We start from the raw sequence: 22,022 nt of genomic DNA, 5'->3' as shown, positions 1-22,022 counted from the left end.
GTGCATGCACGCACGCACGCAGCCCCAACCCCCCCCCCCCCCCCCCCCCCCTTTCACACACACACACACACAAGCATTTTACCCTGTATCCTCAAGCTGCTGCTCTTGTAAATTATGTATGTATATCATATTCTTTGGAAACGTACTTGCCGTACTTGACACATCATCCAAACATATCAGTCAAATTTTAAATCCAGATGTTAAATCAATCTGCCAAAAGACTGAAGTACATTGGAAAAGACCTTGCAAACTAGCGTTCTGTTTCTTATCTATCTAAACATGTCCTAATTTACTCTTAATTGTTTTTAAAATGTAGCGTGTATTCTTCTTTGTATGAAATCCTTTGTATTAGAAGCCATGTACTGTATACATACATGCATACTGCACAACTCTCAGCCCTTTACTTTAGCAGTGACTCTTATATAGATGTGTCAGATAGTGGTGGCTTTGTGCTTAACCAGGGGTGTTTGAGAGGTTGTCTGAGGTGCTGCTTGCAGATGACTTGCCTCTTGATATTCTTGCTCCAGTGCCCCATCTCCCAATGGTGGAGTTTAATCCGACCTCACCAGGACTTCAGTCACATGGAGGCTTATTCGGCTTATCCATGCTGGTGAAAATAACACAAAGACATCCAGCCAAAAAGGCTCCAACCCAGTGGACAGAATCAAGGCAACTATGACTTTTTTCTTTTTTTTTACAGTGTGTGGGTATATTGTGGAGTTGCAGTCACAACATACAGTATGTGCAGGGATATGTTGTTAGCTCTGTGTTAGGTAATGCGTTGTTTGTGTGTGTGTGTGTGTGTGTGTGTGTGTGTGTCTTTGTTAGGGATATTAATATAAAATGGGGCATGGCTACCTGCTTTCCCCTGCATTGCTATTACTGAACCCCTTGGGCCCTCTTAAAAAGCCAATACCCATTGCCAGATTTTACACATGGTCTATCTACACACACAGTTCCAAAGCATATGTTCCCACACAGTTTTAGACAAATCCAACACTTGAGCACTTTGCATGGCACCAGATGCAAGGTGGTTCTTAGCACTGTAAAATGCACACATTATGCTGTCAGGCACCCTACATTTGGTGACAAATCAGGAGTTCATCTTGAATTGCAGTTTGACATTATTATGTGAAGTTTGTTTGTAGCCCCCTGGCATGCACCGCTCTTTTGATGAAAATTACATTGATTGAATTGTAACACTTAGGACGTGGTTACTCTTATATTTTCTTGTTTACATTGTTTATTAGAAGTGATCGTTTTGTAAGCACTCCTTTCTTTTCTTATCCCTCCCACAGTATGTTACTGACATCCACCCTTTCCTCTTGCAGATCATTCTATTTTCCTTTCATTGATTTGTACAGATGAATTAAAGTTTCATAGGAAAACTTGCTTTACTGGCTCTATCTTTTTTTGTTTATTTCAATAGTACTTCTGAATAAATCCATGTCTGGTAAGACATCCACACAATTATTCATCAGTCTTTGGGAATAAGAAAGTGGGTACAGTCCAGGGATTCAGATGGTAGACCTTCTGTTAAAAGATATACAGTAGGAAGTCTGGCCCTCTGAAACAATGAGAGCATTTGGCTGAGAACATAGTAAAGCCCTATTATACCATACTTAAATAAGACACACAGATACAACATGGTAACGATAACAGATAATACATTTTGCCATACAACAATCATACAAAAATGATGTGAATTCAACTGGAAAAAGTTGAAGCCACGTCATTTCTGTTGTCAAGGGGGCCGTGCGACAAAATAAATTAGCCTCTACTGTGAAAACACTGTACACAAATCTTCCTCACTTAACAAGTAAGTACCATCTTTTTAAAAATAGAAAATACAAAAAGAAAAACAGTAGCTCTTCAGGATAAGTTGACATAAATAAAATGAATTATCTCTTTTTGTTAATTGATAAGCAGTTCATCATGAAGTGATGCAAAGGCATGGTGGCGTGCAGTGATCCCCTTTTCAATCATGTCTTCTCATTTGAAGGGCCAATCGGAGTGGGGACTCGACCTCTTAATGTGGCCCTCTTGCAGCGTTCACTTGTTCTTGCCATCTACGACAGAAGTCCTTTGCTTTTCTTTAGATCAGCTTGCTTCCAGCCCGGGAGAGAGTTGTACTCGTCTCTCTTCATTTCCAAAAGAGTCTGAAACAGAATTACATAATTTGTAGAAAAGATTTATTTTTTTATTTTCTTTATAATTCAACTAGCCGATCTACATTGAGACATTGTGAGCTTGTAGATCGGCTATTTGAACTATTTTAAAAGGTTTTTTTAAATAGTAAAAAATGGCAAATTAGTTTAGGGATAAGGGTTAAGGGTAGCACAAGATATAGCCCTTAATGCCTTGTGGTTGACTAGCTGCAAGTACACTGCTACGTACCTGGAAGTCGTCCTCTGACAGGTAGATTTCCAGGCACTGGGGGTCCACCCCTTCAGGTAAGGGGCTTCGCAGCAGCTCCTCCAGGAGGTAGTGCGTCTTGGTAAGCTGCGTCAAGGCATCCTGCACCAAGGTCAGCTTGGCCCGCCCCACTTCTCCCTGGAGGAGCACACATTCAGTGGTGGAAAAAAGTACTTAACCCATTTAGACCTGAGGACGATTCTACAAATGCCTTCTAAATCCTGACAGTTTTCTGGAAAAAAACATGTTTCTATGTCAGTGGTGCTCAAACATTTTCATGTCAATGACCCCCAAATATATATGTAATTGGCCGCCGACCCCTGAAAATATGTTGTTCTAGGGACCTTCCAGAAGCAAGGATTTGAGTTAAAAACGTTTGCTGTGAACGAATATATATTCAAAGATTTGCTCCACATGTTTAAAAATAGCAGACCTACAAGCTCGTAGCGTGGCACTCTGTGCCGCGCTATGAGCTTGTAGATCTGTTATTTTTCCATGGCTAAAGTATATCATAATGCTTAAAACATCAAAATGGGTTAAAATATCAATACTGCAATGTACGTACAAATACTCTGTTACAAGTAAAATTCAACATTTCCTTGAGTAGAAGTACACAAATATTGGCTTCAAAATGTACTTAAAGTACCAAAAGTAAAATTACAAATTATGCAGAATGTCCCATTTAAAGTTTTCAAATGTATAAAAATCTTTTGAAAATAGCCAATCTACGGCCCAGGCCGTAGCGTAACGGTCTGGGCACCGGACTGGTGATCCAGTCGCGGTGTGCCGCGGGTTCGACTCCCGGACCCGACACGGCCTTTACCGCATGTCATCCCCCCATCTCTCTCCCGTTTCCTGTCAGCCTACTTTCTATCCCTTAAAAAAATCAATAAAGGCGTAAGCCACAAAAAAATATCTTAAAAAAAAAGAAAAGAAAATAGCCAATCTACAAGCTCATAATGCGTCGCATTGTGCAAAAATCACAACGTGTCACTACATTTTCGCTACTATAGTGAGATACAAAAAGTATAATAATATTCATTTATGAAGAATTATAATTAAGATGAAAGCTGGAGATAGAAGATTTCTGCCCAACAACGACAGTATAGAGCGGTTCAGCCTGATGTCTAAGAACATGTTATGTACCTGCATTAGTGCGGATGGTTTGTACCTGTGAATCGGGTTGAGGCTTCCTCTCCCAGTGGGGGAAAACATTAGTAAAGGTCAGGGGTTCCGATCCCTCCAAGATGAGGTAGGCTTGAGGTGGGCGTCTAGGGTTCATCTCTGTAGGAAATTATTTTGTAAACACAACATATCAAACAGATCAATGACCAAAAAACAAACATTTGACATCATTACCCGGTAGTGCCGTTTCATGCTATAAGCTCATATGCTATAATATCTAAAGCACATACTGTATATAGATTTTAATTTAACAGTGTTCAAGACGACATATGTACATCATCATAATGTAAAATAGACACTATGCCGATTTGCTCAGACACTATGGCGTAACATTTTCCGTTCATTATCAATGGGAATTTAATGTTTGTTTAAGGCGAATTTGTGGACGGTAACTAAAAGCTGGATGTAGGAGGGGCCAGCTCCGGGCCAACTCCGGGCCAGGTCAGCTCAGAAGTCTAAATAATGTATGATGAAGGTGCTCATTAGTAGAATAACCCAAAAGTTCAAGAAAAGTCCAATTCTTATAGGCTGGCAAAAAAAGAGTAAATAATTAAATCAATACCTGTGTATGTTAATTGTTAAAACAGAGCTTTGGGATTCACAAACAGCCTTCTTCAGGGCATAACCCTCAACCGACATTTGGCCCTTCAGTAAAAATGCAGGATAATCGCAAACACCTTGCAAATTAATGACCACTAGACTAGATGGCTATAAAAGATATGAAATGAAAGGAAGAAAATGATACATTATACACATTATGAGGAAGAAAAGGACATATCAAGAACATTTATTTTGTGTTCTTGTGTTTTTGTCTTCATTCAGAAAAAAGTGCTTTCCTTTCCAGTCTGTTTACTAGGATGATGTTTGTCCTCCTTACTGTAATTAACCCTACTCAAGCACCTGCTGTCATGGTGCACTCAGCCGATGTCACCACCTTCTGCAGCACTCCTAGATCCTGGTAAGATCGACGGGTCTTATGCTATCCCTTATTCCCTTATTTTGATAGCTCTAAAAATCTTTTTTTGCCAGGTGAAAACATGGCATATAACACCCCCGTTTTTTTTAATAGCATTCTTTATTGAATTTTTATGTTTTCACATAAAAGTGAGACAAACTAGAAAGGTATAAATTAAAAGCACAATAGAATAAAACAGACAAGAACAACAAAAAGCACAAAAACTAAACAAAACAAACAAAAAAGAAAATGGCGAGCAGCACATTAACAGCGACCTATTCATGATTGGCTACCCGCCTGCCCCTAACAGGGAGTCTGACCATGCTGCAGCGCAGAGCGACTGACAACAGCAGCTAACTTATGAGCTAACTGTCTAGAGCTACAGGAATGCCATAACACAACACAGTGATTGAACCAACAAAAGAACGTCGGAAACGAATGAAAACAACGGCCGCGAGGTTGTGACAGAGAAACATACACGTTAAAAAGGGGGGTATGATGACAGCTTAACATAGCAAACAGATGGACATTTAGCTTGCTTTCAGAGACTGTCATTCTGGCACCGTTCTCAATTTTCACTTTATTATAATTTGTTTATCTGGATGCTGGTGTCATTATTTATGTTCATTCTTTGAGATGGCAAAATTTACTTTATTCATTACATTTTTGGGGTAAAGGGTTATTTGATTTGTTTATAATTTGGAATTTGAATATTAACATTAACATATTTAAAATAAGCATTTCGTAGAAAATATAGAATTTGGTCTCATTTTTGCAGATGTTGGCGATGTTATAATGTGTGTTTCCCTTTATTAAGGAGGCCACAAACAAGATTTTTCACAATAAGATAGCAACGGCCCTGTACTCACCTTTGCAGTACTGGAGTACAGTTTGCATGGCACACTTCCTTTCATTGTCCCAAAGGCTGCAGGCTGAACCGCCACTCTCCGGTTCCTCGGGCTGACCTCTCTGCCACAGATACACCTCCAGGCGGTTATCTAACAGGAACAAGGCTGCCGGGAGAGACAGAGAAGAATATTGAATGAGCTTGAACATCGTTTGGAGCAGTGGTTCTAAACTTCTATGAGACCCATGGTCCATGGAGAGGTAGTCTAATGGTCTGGGGATTGGGGACCAAATGAGACCCATGGTCCATGGAGAGGTAGTCTAATGGTCTGGGGATTGGGGACCAAATGAGACCCATGGCCCATGGAGAGGTAGTCGTCAGGACACCTGACTGACAGGATAAAATAGAATAAGGCAGTGGTGTACAGTAACTAAGTAGTACTGACCTGGAGTATCATTTTAGTTTAGTACCATTTGTCGATAATTTATACTTCTACACTGCTACATCTCAGAGGCACATATTGCACTCTTTACTCCATGTAAATTATTACTTTACTTAACTTTTTATTATTAATTTTCAGAATTTAGATTATTTTATTATTTGGCTATATAAAAATAGCTGATCTACAAGCTCACAACATGTTGAAGCATTGTGGGCTTGTAGACTTGAGTCTTTTTGTACTTCAAGTGTATTTGATGCCAATACCTTTGTATTTAACACAGGAATGCATTTTACTTGTAACAGAGTATTTCTATATTGTTACTTAGTGATTGATTGATTGATTGATTGATTGAAACCTTTATTTCAGGGGAATCCAATTGAGACCAAAGGTCTCTTTTTCAATGGCGCCCTGTGGTTTACTAGTGCTTTCTAAGGGCCCTAAAGATGAATACAAAATCAATATCAACATCCTAATACTGTCCAATACTTAGACAGGGAGGGGGTGAAATGATATGACCCCCCAGTCAAAAAAACACTGTTTGAAATAGACACTCATGCTTTCTACGGTGTGATTTGGGGCTCTAAGGATGAATACAAAATTAATATCAACATCCTAATACTGTCCAATAATTAGATAGGGAAATTATGACAGGCAGTTTCTGCTGTCAAAATATGACCCACCCCCCCGCCCCCCCCCCAGTCAAAGAATTTGGGGCCCTAGAGATGAATAAAAAAATCAATATCAACATCTTAAAACAAAATGTTTAATTGTGTGTTTGACCTGACATGCCCTTTTGATGTAAATAAATCAAGCCACCTTAATTTAAGAGGCATCTTTCTTTAGGGCCCGGGGCATGTCATGTGATCTACCTGGATGTACTGGTACATCACAATCTACCTTTTGGCACCCCTGGACTAGAGCATGTGTCTGTTTTTATTTTTGAGTGGTGCAACCACTCCAAAGAACAGCAATGTCCGTGTCCGCCTATGTACCTATGTGGCCATGAGCACGAATATGACTATTAGTACCAGTAGGGGCGCTGTTGTGCCAGAAACAGAGAGAGAGATAGTGCTGTACTGTTGCCTGCTAATGAGAGAGAGAGAGAGAGAGAGAGAGCGAGAGAGAGAGAGAGAGAGAGAGAGAGAGAGGAGGGGGGAGAGGGGAGTTGCACCACTCAGGTCACACGGGTGTGATTTTGTGTGAATGCTTGACTGACGCTCACCTGGTTGTGGTACAGACTCAGAGTACAGAATCTCCTGGACGAAGGGCATCGCCATGACAACCCCCGGCAAGCGGGCAGGGCTCTGAAGTTCTTCACCTTGGAAGACTCCGGACTGAACACTCAGATGGAAGAGACGCGGAGTAAAGTTATATTTGCCTGGATCTGAGAAAAAATATACTCATAATTATTCTGAATATTTTTATATGATGGCAGAAAAGGTAAGTTAATGCTGTTGTGTGAACTGCATTTGTATGGACAGTACAAAAGTGTGTTGTGTACCTTGTAACATGCAGTCATAGGCCTTTCTGTCTTGTTGTCCAAGAGCATTCCAGAACTCTGCGGGCTCAGAGCCTTCCTCTACCTCCTGCACCATCACAGGACTGCCTGTGACGAGACCCAACTCCACCGGGCATCTAAGACACACATGTGCATATCCATATACATTCACTGTAGATTCACACAGATGCCATTTCACATAACATTTTATAACCTAACATAGGATCAAGATTTTCTATCAAGATCCTGTCAACCAGTAGTCAAATAACCCATTCTGGACGGGAACTCCTTTTGGTGTTTTAAGCATTGTGTTGTGTAAAATAGAAGATCTACAAGCTCATATCGTGGCACCAAGTGTGAGCTTGTAGATCTGCTATTTTATTTAAATTGTGAAAATGTGGCACAAATCTTTGAATACCGGTATATATTCTTTCACAGCGAACGTTTTTAACTCAAATCCTTGCTTCATGGGCAGTGCCTGGGGGTCCGTGGCCAAATACAGAACTGACATAGAAACATAGGTTTTTCAGAAAACTGTTAAGATATAGAAGACCCTTTTTTTATAGAATCGGCCTCAGGTCTAAATGGGATAACACACCCATTTAGAAGTGTCTATATTCTATGTACGGTTGATTAGATGCCAGTCCAAACAGAGACTTACATGTGAGTGAGCCGTTCCACTGCCAGTTTGCTGACTTCCCTGGAGCTTGAGTGGGCTTTGCAACCATGCCACAGGTACAGCACCCCCTGCTGGCAGTTGAGCAGAACGACAGAGCCTCTAGAACGGAGACCAGCGCAACAACAGTCCACCTCCAACAGAGAGCCTTCCTCGGGAAGCTCTCCTCGCACAGAGAACAGACGCCACCCTGTTATAGCGTGAGAGAGGAGGATTTGAATAGCCAAACACATGATAAAAGGGTGTGTGGGCTAGAGATACAGTTGACACACTCGACCACCCAGAATCTAGGGCTGTTCTGCTGTACCTGTTTTAGAGGAAGCATCCTCTTGTCTGCCCTTGTGAATGACCAGACCACCCTGGAAAAGCTGCAGGAAACACGGTGGTTCCTTCCCCTGGGGTACCACCACCTCCACCAGCAACAACACAATACAAAAGAGCATAAACAACATGAAAACTGTAAACAGAATAGTAGGCTACAGCTCCCTCCGACGTCTGAACTTTTCTTCGGAAAGGGAGGTGATATAACTACAAATTTACTTAATTCCGCGTACTTCTGATGGACGGTCCCCCTCAGAACCTGTGCACCCCCAAATGTCTTGACTGTCCAAACCAAAGTTTTTTCAGAAGTCGGAAGGAGCATGATTGTTTGCAAAGTGCAACCACTTCATAAAGTGCTTGATGTTACTGGTATCCCAATAATGAAAATCATTTACTAGATACATTGAGCCATTACACAAAAAAAGCAAAATGTTATTGAACCGAACCATCGCTTTTCCACCAGTGACAGTTTTCCTACTTATTGCCACATGGTCTGCATTGCATTGCAGCTGTAAATATCTGTAATAGTCTAACAGCCTGTTTGAAATGGAAGCACTGTGGCTAACTTACTGTACCTGTCTTTCCTCACAGTTATTTAATGCAATGCACAGGAACGTAGCAGTGCCCCGCCCACTGACAGTGGAGTGCTGACCCCGCCAGAGGAAGAGGACCGTTTTTCCTTTCTCAGGACCACTGTTCTGTACATCAGAGCTGCACAGCGTACCTACAGTACCACATAGACAAAGCACATCGTTACATGTCATACCTCAGACACAGAGAACAGCATTACCTACAGTACCACAGAGACAAAGAATAGCATTACACTGAGTGGATGAGAACCCACTGGTCATTCACATTAAAAGGTCAAAACTCTCTAGCGTGTGGGTAAGTATACAACACCGGATCTGACCATAAGCGTTCCTGTGTGTGTGTGTGTGTGTGTGTGTGTGTGTGTGTGTGTGTGTGTGTGTGTGTGTGTCTCACCAGCAGAATCAACGTTGTACGTCCAGCGGATCACATAGGAGTCTCCCTCGTACAGCTGTCCACTGCTCTCCACAGGCACCTCGCTATCATCAAATTCCTGGACGTGCCACGTGTCTACAGCAACTGTTTTCAGCTCCAGCTGACGTCCGCTTTCGAGTGTGACTACTCTGTGGCCCCGCGGGACGTTGAGCCCCTCCAGGGAATCATCCCCCGAGACGTCTCCTACCAGGCCCTGGCCTGACACCAGCGCCTTAGCATCACAAGGAGACAAGACGTCCCCTACCAGGCCCTGGCCTGACACCAGCGCCTTAGCATCACAAGGAGACAAGACGTCCCCTACCAGGCCCTGGCCTGACACCAGCGCCTTAGCATCACAAGGAGACAGACACTCTGACAGAGGAGGGGACACAGGAACAGAAGGCTCGTCTGGGGTGACTGATGCTGAAAGGGTTTCCTGTGAAAAACACTGCAGAGAGAGAGAGAGAGAGAGAGAGAGAGAGAGAGAGAGAGAGAGAGGGAGGGTTATTTAAGTAAATTAGGATCCATCTCTGATATGTTATACTGTATAATATTATTATTATGTGTGAACTTTAAATCATCAAGTTCTCTGATGAACCTGCGTGTCCTCCATCACCGGAGTAGGGTCCACTCCGGTTCCACTCCTCGCAGGCCAGTCGAGGAACTTTTCTCTGAAAAGAGCGGTCTCGTTGTTCTCTGAAATGCAGCCAAAAAGGGCCCAGCTTGGACGGCCCTCTCCCCGCCTTTAGGAGAAAACAAATTGAAGAAGACCTTCCTCTCATTAAATCCCATACAGTCAAGACGGTATTTCACGGTATGAGCTAACAATTTAAGACCACTGAAATGTGTTTTTTATTACATTTTAAGGCCTTAATTTTGCCTTGTATTGATAAAGTTTTGTAACGCGTGGATATCCTGTTCTAGTCTAGCTTTACACCCTCTGCAATATGTTAAAATACTGCCGTTGCATTGCAGTAGCTCTGAACAGTACAAGTTTTTTTTCTTTTTTTAGGGTCGCTAGCCCCTCATATTCCCAGCTGTGTGTCTGTGTGTACCCCATAGTGATGATTTGATTGACTAAACACGGAATGTGATGTATGATGTTGTATGACGATAAGAGCGCCCCTCACTTCACACAAGTGTGATTTTCTTACTGTGTGTACGTTACACGGGCTACTTTAACTTACAGCTGTATACTGGGGTTACAGTTTGTGGGGTCCAGGGGGTTCACTCTGCAGTTGCTGTAGTCATAGGCTCCGCCCCACACCTGCTGTGCCAACTGTAGAGCCACTTTTCTGTTGCTAGGGACAAGATCCTTTCCATGCCAAAGGTATACTTCACTGCCAAAGTCAAACACCAGAGCCTGGATGCATGAAAACACAACAACAGAGACAGTTAAGACCGTAAGACCTGAGCCTGATTCCCCAAATTGATATTATATATTTGGGCGTGGACCCCCAATGTCCAAAACGGCTGTATTTTGCGTGTCTTAAGTACCAGGTCTTATTCCCTAACTTGAGTAAACTAAAGACCTGGAGGCGTGATCAATGCCATTTGGCTATTCTGAGTGGCCAAAGAGCATTGATCACGCCTCCAGGTCTTTAGTTTACTCAAGTTAGGGAATAAGACCTGGTACTTAAGACACGCAAAATACAGCCCTTAAATCTGCTATTTTGGAGAACCACTGTTCTAAACCACTGTTCTAAATCCCTATCGTTATATATCTAAAATGGTCTTTACACACTTCTTAGGAGTGTTTATATTTAATTAATTCAAACTGCTGTTTGTGTCATGAGCACATTTTCACAGTAAGATTTCACACTAATATTACAGCAATGTAAGCAATGTAAAACAATGTAAAACATTTGTTCACTGCAAATGAAAGTGAAATATTCACAGAGACATTTTCGGACCGTCTATTCGTCACTCTCCCAGTAGGACAGGGATCTCTACAATATTATAAAGGTATCATGTACAATATATTCATTACCAAAAAAAAAGCATGTGCTCTACATTTGCTGCATACATAGTGTACTAGTTGAGAATTAAGAGGGGTCTCACGGTCACCTCAGATGAAGCCAATAGTGAGACACTGGGTATTGAAGCCCAGGCCTGTTCTTGGGGCACCAGTCTGTTGTCTACCAGCCTGTACACACAGTTTGACTCCACTACACCACTCTCATACAGTTCATCCTCCTCTGGTGGACCCGCACCTGCAGACATCAGCACAGACCAAACCATTCAATACATTCCAAATAGACTGTATGTAGACACACTTCTGACAACCAATTCAGCCCAATTCTGCTGATTGTCATCATATGGAACAGAGCCATATATACAGCTAAATTAGCACTTTATCAAGGAAGTAAATTTCTGTTCAAAAGATAGCCGACATACAACCTCACACCACATTGTGAGCTTGTAGATCGGCTATTTTCAAATGGTTAAAATGTATATGGCTGAAGTGTTTAACACTATCGCTCTCGTTACCAATAGGCGGTAACGTGAGGCCAGTGCCAGTGAAATGCGCGCCATAACCAGAGAAGAAGAAGCATTATCCGGCCGACATCGTACTTTATCCCATTCTGAGCACTAAAAACCACTAATGAGTGTCCACTGAGGTCTATGGAGGCTAGCGACCAGAGCTAAAATAAGGTACTTTATACAGTATTTTTTAAACTGGATTAATGCTCTTTAAAGGTCCGCTGACACGCCCCGAAATTAATATGGGTGGTACAGCACATCACGTGGTCTGACTGAAAACAGTTTGAAATTGTTTGAGACAGGGCTACGGCGCGCCGCGCTAGCAACAAGTGGCTGCTAGCTAGCTCAGGCTAGCGTTTTTGACGGTACATTTAGGTCATTTTGGCTATAAATGAAATTGAAAAAAAATATTTTTTCGCTCTAAAATATTCGTTACAATGACATTGAGTTGACGTGTAAGTTTGAGGGGATACTATTGCATACTCGCAATATCGCCTGACGAGTTCCAGAGAGCTGGGATGCAGCTCTCTGTAACCCCGCTAACATGGCCTCAAATTCAGCCTTGTGCAGAGCCCTGTTCACAGGTTCACTGCCTGTCTATAGCAGCATTGCACCGGGCTAAAATGCATATCCGTCTTCAAATATCTTATGTACCGCAGCATTGTTCAAGTGAACTGTGTGTTTATGCTTGTTCTTTGTAATAATCAATATCGCTATGATGATTTATCGCCGCGTCACTCGAGTGACGAGTCCCGTCCCGTGGCCGGGCCATCCAGTCCTATGTCCCCGCCGTGGCGCCGTCATATAGTGCCTCTGCCCGGGGCAGTGGGGCACTGCTGCCGGCTCAAGTAACCTGACCGCTCTCTCTCTCTCTCTCTCACACACACACACACACACACACACACACACACACACACACACACTCTCTCTCACACACACCGATATGGGGGGGCAGTCTCTCTCTCTCTCTATCTCGCACACACACACACTGCGTCTTGCATCAGCGCGCATACGGAGTGCCTTACGCGGGTGCAGTACTTAGTTTAGACAGTTTTTGGTTTAGACTAGTCATTGGTTAGTCATTAGTCCTACATCTACAACCTATCTCAAACCCTCACCCTAAACCTAACCTCCCACGAGGCAGCACACCTAAACCTAACCGTAACCCATGTCTAACCAATGCTATGTCTAACCAAAGTATGCCTCCCCCTTACGCACCGCAATTCTCTCCCTCCGTATCTCTCTCTCTCTCTCTCCCTCTCTCTCTCTCTCTCTCCCCCTCTCTCTCTCTCTCTCTCTCTCTCTCTCTCTCTCTCTAATAATAATAAAACGCATCACAGCGCGACAACTTGTGAAGATTAGATATATTCGAAGAAACTAGCATGTATGGAACCACTGGAAAAAATAACAAGTATCCGTGCGCAACTTGGAGGTCTCCAATAGCCACACTCAGAAGGCATGTGATGTCTTCGTCACCACCAGAAGTATAATGAAACTTTCATCTCATTAATCATTGACATAGCGTTATGTAGGCTATAATGATCAACTTGTGGGTGATTCGTGTAATAATAAATATCGCTATGATGAATTCAAGCCTGGTTGTCCGAGCCGAGTTGAGGCATAGTCTTGCGGACGAGATCATGAGCCTCCGGGGGACTGGGCAGTGGGCATGTGTATACTATACACACACACACACACACACACACACACACACACACACACACACACACACACACACACACACACACACACACACACACACACACACACACACACATGCAATGGCACGGAATCTGCCTCTGGCATCTATAGCTCTCTCCCCCGCTGACATGCACTATAGCCACGGCTAAAAGTTGACAGGTTGAGTACACAATACACGTAGGCTACACACACCGCCCCGGTTGTCCGAATGCCTCTCTCTCTCTCTTCGGGCATACACTCACTGAGCCGTCAGCCAAATAAATATACGTAATTCTCATAGATATATCCACCATCCATATATGTGAATGAACTGTATCTGTCTGTGGGCAGGCATATGCCCACATATGAATACGTGTGTGTGTGTGTGTGTGTGTGTGTGTGTGTGTGTGTGTGTGTGTGTGTGTGTGTGTGTACACGTGTGCGTGTGTACACGTGTGCGTGTGTGTGTGTGTGTGTGTGTGTGTGTGTGTGTGTGTAGCTGTGTAGTGTGTACACAGACACATGCCCAGTTCAATATGCGCCGGGGACCATAGAGGCTATACGTTCCCCGTGTGTGCATGACCACTGACCAGAAGAGGCTCAGTGCCCCGGCGGTGAGAGGGGCATTTTGTCATGCGGAGCGACGCGGCGATAAATCATCATAGCTATATTGATTATTACAATGAACAAGCATAAACACACAGTTCACTTGAACAATGTTGTGGTAGCTATTTGAAGACGGATATGCATTTTAGCCCGGTGCAGTGCCGCTACTCAACCTGTGAGAAGGGCTGAGTGTATGCCGTGGCTGAGTGCATGTCAGCGGGGGAGACCGAGAGAGATGGCCGGGGAAATTCGCCCGGTGCAGTGCCGCTACTCAACCTGTGAGAAGGGCTGAGTGTATGCCGTGGCTGAGTGCATGTCAGCGGGGGAGACCGAGAGAGATGGCCGGGGAAATTAGCGAAATTGCGAATATGCAACAGTTTACCCTCAAACTTACACGTCAACTCAATGTCATTCTAACGAATATTTTAGAGCGAAAAAATAATTTTTTTCAATTACATTTATAGGAAATATGACTCTAAATGTGACACCAAAATAGTAGCATAAGTTGCTATGCTACTACGGCCACCAAGCCCGGCGAGCCCGCATAGAAGTCGATGGAGAAAGCTTGTCACAGTCTGACGTCACAATCATGATAGCATTGTTTGATATCCTTTATTAGCTCCCGAGGGGCGTGTCAGCGGGCCTTTAATCAAATCTCGTGACCTTGTGAATGGCCAAGATGGTAATCATAGCTTTTCTCGAGATATCTCGTCTTGTAATAATAATCAAAGTAACTAGTAACCAAAGTTTTCAAGTAACTGTATGAGTAAAAATAAAAGTTTTGGAAATTGGAAATACTCAAGTAAAGTACAGATACCTCAAAATTGTACTTAAGTACAGTATTTAAGTAAATGTACTTCCACCACTGTATATTCCACCACTGGCCTCACCTCTGTACTGTGCACTTCCTCCCAGGAGGTCCCAGAACTCTGCAGCCTGGCCTGAGTCTGAGTTCAGCCCCTCCTCCAGATGGAGGACCTGTGAGGCCTGGCAGCCCAGATCGCTCTGCTTCTGAATGGACATGGCCAGCTCTGAGGCCTGGAGGAGAACATTTGAATACTATTCACCACTCAAACACATTTACATGAAAACAATTAACTTTTCGTCAACAACAGTTGTCCATATATGGCCAGTACAGAATTCCATATGTTGATCTGACCCCCCCCATCCCAAAGCGCCAGCACTCGCCCAGCAGTCTTCCCTCACCCAGGGCGCCTGGCCCTAAAGGGCGAGGTCACATGCTTCTCGCCCTCAGGGCGTCTTACTGGTTATGTAAACTGTCAGTACACAGTAAGCACCGTCATCGTCTTGAGGCACTGAATTGTTTATTGTAAGTCACTCTGGAAAAGAGTCTCTGCTAAATGTCCGAATTGTAGATTGTCACCAATATATATATATTTCTTTTTTTTAAGATATTTTTTTGCGGCTTACGCCGTTTTATTGTTTTTTTTTTTTGAGGGGACAGACAGTAGGCTGACAGGAAACGGGAGAGAGATGGGGGAAGACATGCAGTAAAGGCCGTGTCGGGCTCGGGAGTCGAACCCGCGGCACACTGTGACTGGATTACCAGTCGGGTGCCCAGACGCTTACGCCACCGCCTGGGCAATTGTCACCAATATTTAAGTTATTTAAAAGTAACTATTCAGAATACTGAAATTGTGCTTAATTCTATAACCAGTACATTTTATGTCCATTGCCTCCCTCATAATGGAGATGTCGAAACTACCGCCAAGATGGTGGATCTACTGTATGTGCTATAATTAACTTTATATTGACATTGATAACCAGTACAGTACCTGCAGTACTGGTTATATTGTATTAACATACTCTACTGCAGGGTTCCCCAATTAGCGGCCTGCGGGCCATCTGCGGCCCGCGGAGCGCCCCCTTGTGGCCCACGGAAGAATATCAATTTTCTTTTTTTGGGGGGGGAGGGGTCCCAGATATAAATTGCATTCAATTGGGGTCAGTAGCCTCTGCATGTCAAACTGGGGGTCATTTTCAAATGGGGTCTTGCCCTGAACATTAATTTCAGGGCAAGACCACGACCTCGCGCATGCCGACTCGGCCCCCAGCCTGGTACCGTAGTCAAAATATGGCCCTTGAGGAAAATTAATTGGGGAACCCTGCTCTACTGCTATTTTTGAGAGTCATTATGTTTTTTTGAGTGGTGCAACCACTCCTACAACCAGGAATGTCCGTGTGTATCAGTCAAGAGCACGAGTGGTGTGCGCATGCGTGAAATTGGAACACGGGGTAATGCTGCGTGCGTGCATTTATTAATACTGAGAGAGAGAGAGAGGGGAATTGCACCACTCGGTTCACACAGGTGTGATTTTTACTGAGTGTACAGCACTTTGGTCCAGATGTTGTTTTTAAATGTGCTCTATAAATAAAGTTTGATTGGATTGGTTACTCTACCATAAAGATTGGTCAAAATAACGTTTTATTAATTAAACGTCCCGGATTGTAGCTTCATGAGAGCTTGGGTATTTTACCCTGGTATGTTACTGTAGTGAGCAATGGTTTATGCATACCGGTCCGTGTTAGCATGACATTACCGCTGTTCAGAGTCAAACTGTCTCTGTGTGGTACCTTTTCTTTCTCTGGGCCATTGGCAAACTCTCCGCTCCACAGGATGCAGTGGTCGAGAGTGACCAGCAGGAAGCAGTCACCGCTGTTCAGCGACAGCGCTGAGGGCTCCACCAGCCGTACCTGCACATGTCGCCTACCTGTTGCCACGGGAAACACACAAAGAGATAGACAAAAAGAGATCCATTACAATGCACCATCCATACACGCACGCGCACACACAAATAGACTGTTAATTTAACTCAGGGTACAAATGGATAACTTAACACTGAGGTAAACACTAAACACACACATGAACACAAATACACGCGAATGCTAACATGCTCTTCTCTGACCTTTGACGTGAATGAGCATGTGGCTGCTGAAGGGAGGGTGGGTCTTGTTATTAACTGCCTCTGAGGATGTCTTGCTGTTGAAATCTTCTGTGCTGGCCCGCCGTGAGTCCGCTCCGGAAGGATTCTTAGACTCTGGATAGTGGATCAAACCCGAGCAAAGATTGTAGAAGATTTTTTTATTTTTTGAAAAGGTCAGACGCGTAGAGATTTAGGGTGGTACGGATCGAGAGAAGGCAAAGATTACATTAAAGGCCAGTCCACACTAACACAACGTATTGCAACAAAACCGTTTTAGAGAACGCTGCAGCGGTCTGAACTGACCAGTTGCAGACTGGTCACTGGTGCCATTTGGGGATAATAGTACTTGAAAGTAGTTGCATTGGTGGCATTGGTGTGGACTGGCCTTTAGGAATTAGGAGAAAAAGCTACACATTTATGCATTCATAAGAGTTTACAAATGTAACCAAACGGACTGTAAACGCTGAGGGTTTTCACTGTAGATGTTTTGACTCACTGTTCTGCGCTTGTATCCTGCTGTCATCTTCTGCACTAACTATCCTTTCGCCCATGTAGTCCTGTCTGATGTCCTCCCTGGCTGCCAGAGCCCGGAGGGGGTTCCTGGAACCTTGGGTCCTCCGGGATGGACGCACCGCCCGCCTGTGCTCTGCTACAGCTGAAGTCAGTCTGCAATTAACACAGGAGACGAGACACGGCGAGGTTTGTCAAAAGTAATAACCCACGTAAAACATGGGTTATGTTCATCACAGTTGGTTAATCAATAATAGTATCTACGTCATTGCTACATAAATGTTATGTCTGTGTGATAACACAGGCTCACATGGGCGTGTTGGTCTGACAGAAGACACTTAAATCCTGCTGTTGCTCGGTTGTAGCACCGTCCCCGGAGGAAGCAGGGACACAGGTCGAGGGAGGCGGCTGTTCTCCATAGAAACAGCCAAATGGCTCCTCTGTAGTCGCCACCTCCTTCAGCTCCTGTGGGGCATTGTGGGAAGCAGCTGGAGTTGGATGGAAAAAAAAACAGAAGATTATTTCTTATTCAAGACTCAACAAGAGAAGCATACAATCAAAGCTAGATAAATGGGTGTCAGCAATAATCACATATTACTTGTGTTGGCAACACAGCATAATCCCATATCTGTAAAAGCACACACACTACTGTCTGGGAGAGTCATGTTTGTATAGCATTTCTGAAATCATACCTTCCGCCTCCGTCCCAGCCTGTTTGGCGATCCCTGTGAAGTGAACAACGTAAAAAAAGTTCAGACCAGAAATGTACAAACTGCGACTGTGGCTCAAGAGGTAGAGCAGGTCGTCCAATGATCCATGGGTCGGCGGTTCGAATCCCGGCTCCTCCTGTCTACATGTCGAAGTGTCCTTGGGCAAGACACTGAACCCCAAATTGCTCCCGATGTGCTGGTTGGTACCTTGCATGGCTTCCGCCGCAATCGGTGTATGAATGTGTGTGTGAATGGGTGAATGTAATGCACAATCTATATAAAGCGCCTTGGATAAAAGCGCTATATAAATGCACCATTTACCATTTAGCATTTACAAACAAAATAAATCTCAATAAAGAGTAGATGATATATGCAGTGTTCATTTAACCACTTAAACGTTATATACTTCATTGACCAGTATCTGTACATGGCCCCCTCTCACGTTTCTCCCCTACACCAGACCACTTTGCCAAAAATAGCTGTAACATCCCAACGTGGTACATTGTGAGCTTGCAGATCTGCTATTTTCATTGAATATTCAGTATTTGACTATTTGGTACAGATGACCTTCATATGTGTAAGTTAACACATGTATTTGTATTAATTAGCATACACAAAATCCATTTATGGCACATTTTAAAGTGCTTTTGTAGCTTTTGAATGACCTAGGTTCAAATAGGCAAATAGACATATTTTTTAAAGGTATTATGACATGATTTATAACATAATTTTAACAACATTAAAAGTCTTGGCCATGGTCCTTCAAACGTGTCTAAAAAGTTTGAACACTCAACTCCACTCCAGTATTTCTTGACACGAGTGTTTGTGCATGTGTAAAGTTCATCCTGAGAAGCCATGGAAAAACACATTATTTTAGCCTGTAGATGTCGGTAATTCCCCCTTTCCTGTCAACCCAAGATGCGCTTCTTTGACAACGTGGTAGGAACGTCGTCAAAAATAAAAGAGTCATCTAGGCCAGTTGGTATCCAGTGTAAGTTGGTATCCACAGCCAACAACAGAGCAGATTGATTTTTCTCTAGAAGCCATTATTAGTAAGTATTACAAAGAAACAAAGTCGCGGTCACAATGAGGAAGCGAGGGTAGGCACTAGGCAGGGAGCAGAGGGGAGGGGGCGGAGATTTAGCAGGGATCTACGTATATGCCTGCCGTCCAACCAGATGAGACATTTTTGCATAATTATTCACAAAAGTCCAGACAGCAGAGAATACACTGAATGTTCAAATTTCGTTTTTTTTTGGTGAAATTGATGTCAAGAAAAGCCAAAAAAGCCTAAAAATCTACAAAAATGTGTTTTAAATGTCACAATCCCTTTAAATATGGTTACCATACACAAACTTAAATCCTATAAAGCTTAGTGCTTGTTCTTTTTTCCTTTTTTAATTAGGCAAGTCATTATTAACACATTCTCATTTGCAATGGTGGCTGGGCAAGTGACAAGCCAGTATATACTAGCAACTGCAACCACAAAGGGGTGTGCACTGTGCAGATAAGTCCAGACTTAAAGCATTTGCAGCGACCAGAACATTCCATTTTACATCCACATCGTGTCAGCTCCTGGCAGGAAGATCCGGCCAGTGTATATGGATTAACCCTACACTAACCTCCATGTGGGCAAGCTGTTGCTCCAGGGGAAGGTCTGTTGTCATGAGAGTCATCTTCGTCTGATTCTGGAGACAAACACAAGACAAAGACGTGAACAAGGAATTGGGGGACGCAAAGAAGAAAAAGGATTTAAAAAAAGATATATATATATATATATACACACACACAAATACAGTGGAAGCGATAAAGCAACACAGAAACAAATCAGAGACAATAAGATGTGAAAGAAAGAGTGACAACATAGACCTCTACTATCATCACAGTCCACGGCTTACCTACAGGAGTTGAGTTCCGATATAGAAAGAGAGAATGAGTGTGAAACAGTGTAAGAACATGACTGGTACTGACATACTTGTAGTTAGACCACCAGGCAGGTAGCAGACAGCCAGGAAAGCAAGCAGAAAAACAGAGAGTCAATAATAATAGATATAAATGTCACCTCTGTTGGCCATGTGTCCAGCCATGGTTAACCGGGTTACATCATTTGCCGCCCCTCTCTCCCTGGATCGTTCATGTTCCTCAGCATCCTGCTGAGCCACTGTCACCTGTGGCCGTTCTTCCTCGGCTGTCTGAGCCTAGACAACCACATAAACAGATCAATCAGGACAGTGGTTCTCAACCTGTGGGTCGGGACCCCCAGGGAGGTGACAGTAATTAAGACCTCTTCAATACCTTAATAAAAAACATTACTGCATTATAAGTAATCAACAAACAATACTGTAAAGATTTGGTCAAGCATTTGGTCAAGCATTGGTCAAATTGTCAAATAATATAAGAGGCGATGTGTGCTTGTAGATCGGCTTTTCACAATATTTATTTGTGGGATCGAATCAAAATGTAATGCCTCAACTCCTACAATGCCAAGTGCTTGTCAGGGTGGGGGCTCCCCAGTTCAAATATGATTATTTTGGGGGGTCACGGCCTGAAAAGGTTGAATGCCACTGAATTAGGATACTCGAGTACAGTATCTAGTCTCTGCTGCACTGCTTCTTAGTGGGGTAAACCTCATCTTAGTGGAGTAAACCTCATAATGTATGTGTACAGGACATTTAGTGGGTGGGAGGATGACCTTCTGTCTCCACTGAGGCTGAGACTGGCTCTGGGTAGGAGAAGAGACCTCCTGGGCCTCGAAGGACATGTTAGTCTGAAGATGGAGAACATAAAAACATAATGGGACATTAACAGAGATAGAGTAAAGCATTAGCATGAGTTAGGAGAATTAGTATGAGGAGAATTTGGAAGACAGTAAGAGAGAGTTATTAGGGATGGGCAATAAATCCTCCTATACGGTCTACATATTTTAATGGACAATGAAAAAATACATTAAAATATATCTTTCAGTTTTTATCGTTAAAATATTTGTATTTTCAATGGATCATATAGTATAGATAGTGTAAGGAAAATATTAATAAGAATAATTTCATCTCCATCTATCTGTTGTAAGTAAATACATAGATAGAGTTATATGTTTTTTCAATATTAAAGGTTTTATGACATTCATTTTCATTTCTTTTTATTTTTTCTTTTAGGTTTTATGACCTTAATTACACCCAAAAAACCTGAACTTTGAACATTCAGTGGATTTTCTGTGGTCTGAAGTTTTCTTTGGGGTTTTTTGGGCCTTTTGAGCTACAATGAAAACAGGCAACACAGTGAAACAGTGACATCTGCTGGCAAATCCCATTGACATATATGGGATTTGCAGTAAGTGATGTCACTTACTGCCGGCAAATCAGAGCACATGTTTGAGCCAGAAAACCCCAGATCACAGAAAATCTACTGAATGTTAAAAGTTCATGTTTTTTGGGTGCAATTGAGATTAGAAAACCTAAAAAAAAAGAACAATTCCAAAACCTTTTTTTTAATGTCACAATCCCTTTAAGTGAAAGTCCAAATTGTCACAGGTCATATTGCCCAGCTCTATGTAGGATTATAACGGTCAACAACAACAACAAAAAACACAATGGGACTGATTCACTAAGCTGTTCTTAAAGTTACCAAAGGGGTGCGTATTTGCGATAACCACAATCTCATGTGCGATTCACCAGGCTGCGTGTACAGCCTTCAGTTGTGTGTTTCACAAGATCTGATCCTGTGTAGATCAGATCATCCTCCACACACCA

The 22,022-nt window shown here is 43.0% G+C and overlaps 1 protein-coding gene across 6 annotated transcripts in view; it reads right to left on the bottom strand.

Moving 5' to 3' along the window:
• Nucleotides 1-1,088: 1,088 nt before the first annotated feature.
• The window catches only part of LOC310869618 (supervillin-like), a 38,916-nt gene continuing 17,982 nt past the window's right edge, over nucleotides 1,089-22,022 (bottom strand). The window contains exons 13-34 of one of the 6 annotated variants that reach the window (XM_083780443.1): nucleotides 20,969-21,043; nucleotides 20,339-20,474; nucleotides 19,899-19,964; nucleotides 18,259-18,291; nucleotides 17,877-18,054; nucleotides 17,553-17,722; nucleotides 17,039-17,170; nucleotides 16,707-16,843; nucleotides 15,002-15,149; nucleotides 11,409-11,554; nucleotides 10,529-10,704; nucleotides 9,940-10,084; nucleotides 9,324-9,789; nucleotides 8,915-9,063; nucleotides 8,326-8,428; nucleotides 8,004-8,211; nucleotides 7,346-7,479; nucleotides 7,067-7,228; nucleotides 5,425-5,568; nucleotides 3,587-3,699; nucleotides 2,398-2,553; nucleotides 1,089-2,159 (exon numbers count right to left, since the gene is read on the bottom strand). In XM_083780443.1, the coding sequence (XP_083636569.1) occupies nucleotides 2,070-2,159; nucleotides 2,398-2,553; nucleotides 3,587-3,699; nucleotides 5,425-5,568; nucleotides 7,067-7,228; nucleotides 7,346-7,479; nucleotides 8,004-8,211; nucleotides 8,326-8,428; nucleotides 8,915-9,063; nucleotides 9,324-9,789; nucleotides 9,940-10,084; nucleotides 10,529-10,704; nucleotides 11,409-11,554; nucleotides 15,002-15,149; nucleotides 16,707-16,843; nucleotides 17,039-17,170; nucleotides 17,553-17,722; nucleotides 17,877-18,054; nucleotides 18,259-18,291; nucleotides 19,899-19,964; nucleotides 20,339-20,474; nucleotides 20,969-21,043 (3,267 nt within the window). In that variant the 3' untranslated portion in view covers nucleotides 1,089-2,069. The remainder of the gene's footprint in view (nucleotides 2,160-2,397; nucleotides 2,554-3,586; nucleotides 3,700-5,424; nucleotides 5,569-7,066; nucleotides 7,229-7,345; nucleotides 7,480-8,003; nucleotides 8,212-8,325; nucleotides 8,429-8,914; nucleotides 9,064-9,323; nucleotides 9,790-9,939; nucleotides 10,085-10,528; nucleotides 10,705-11,408; nucleotides 11,555-15,001; nucleotides 15,150-16,706; nucleotides 16,844-17,038; nucleotides 17,171-17,552; nucleotides 17,723-17,876; nucleotides 18,055-18,258; nucleotides 18,292-19,898; nucleotides 19,965-20,338; nucleotides 20,475-20,968; nucleotides 21,044-22,022) is intronic. The other 5 variants (XM_083780444.1, XM_083780442.1, XM_083780446.1 and 2 more) reach the window with 5 other exon arrangements.

Source organism: Protomyctophum parallelum (assembly GCF_964188405.1).
Source record: "Protomyctophum parallelum genome assembly, chromosome: 13".
NCBI classification, from domain to species: domain Eukaryota; kingdom Metazoa; phylum Chordata; class Actinopteri; order Myctophiformes; family Myctophidae; genus Protomyctophum; species Protomyctophum parallelum.
The sequence above is the reverse complement of the archived record's forward strand: the minus strand, read 5'-3'. Positions and strand labels throughout refer to the sequence as shown.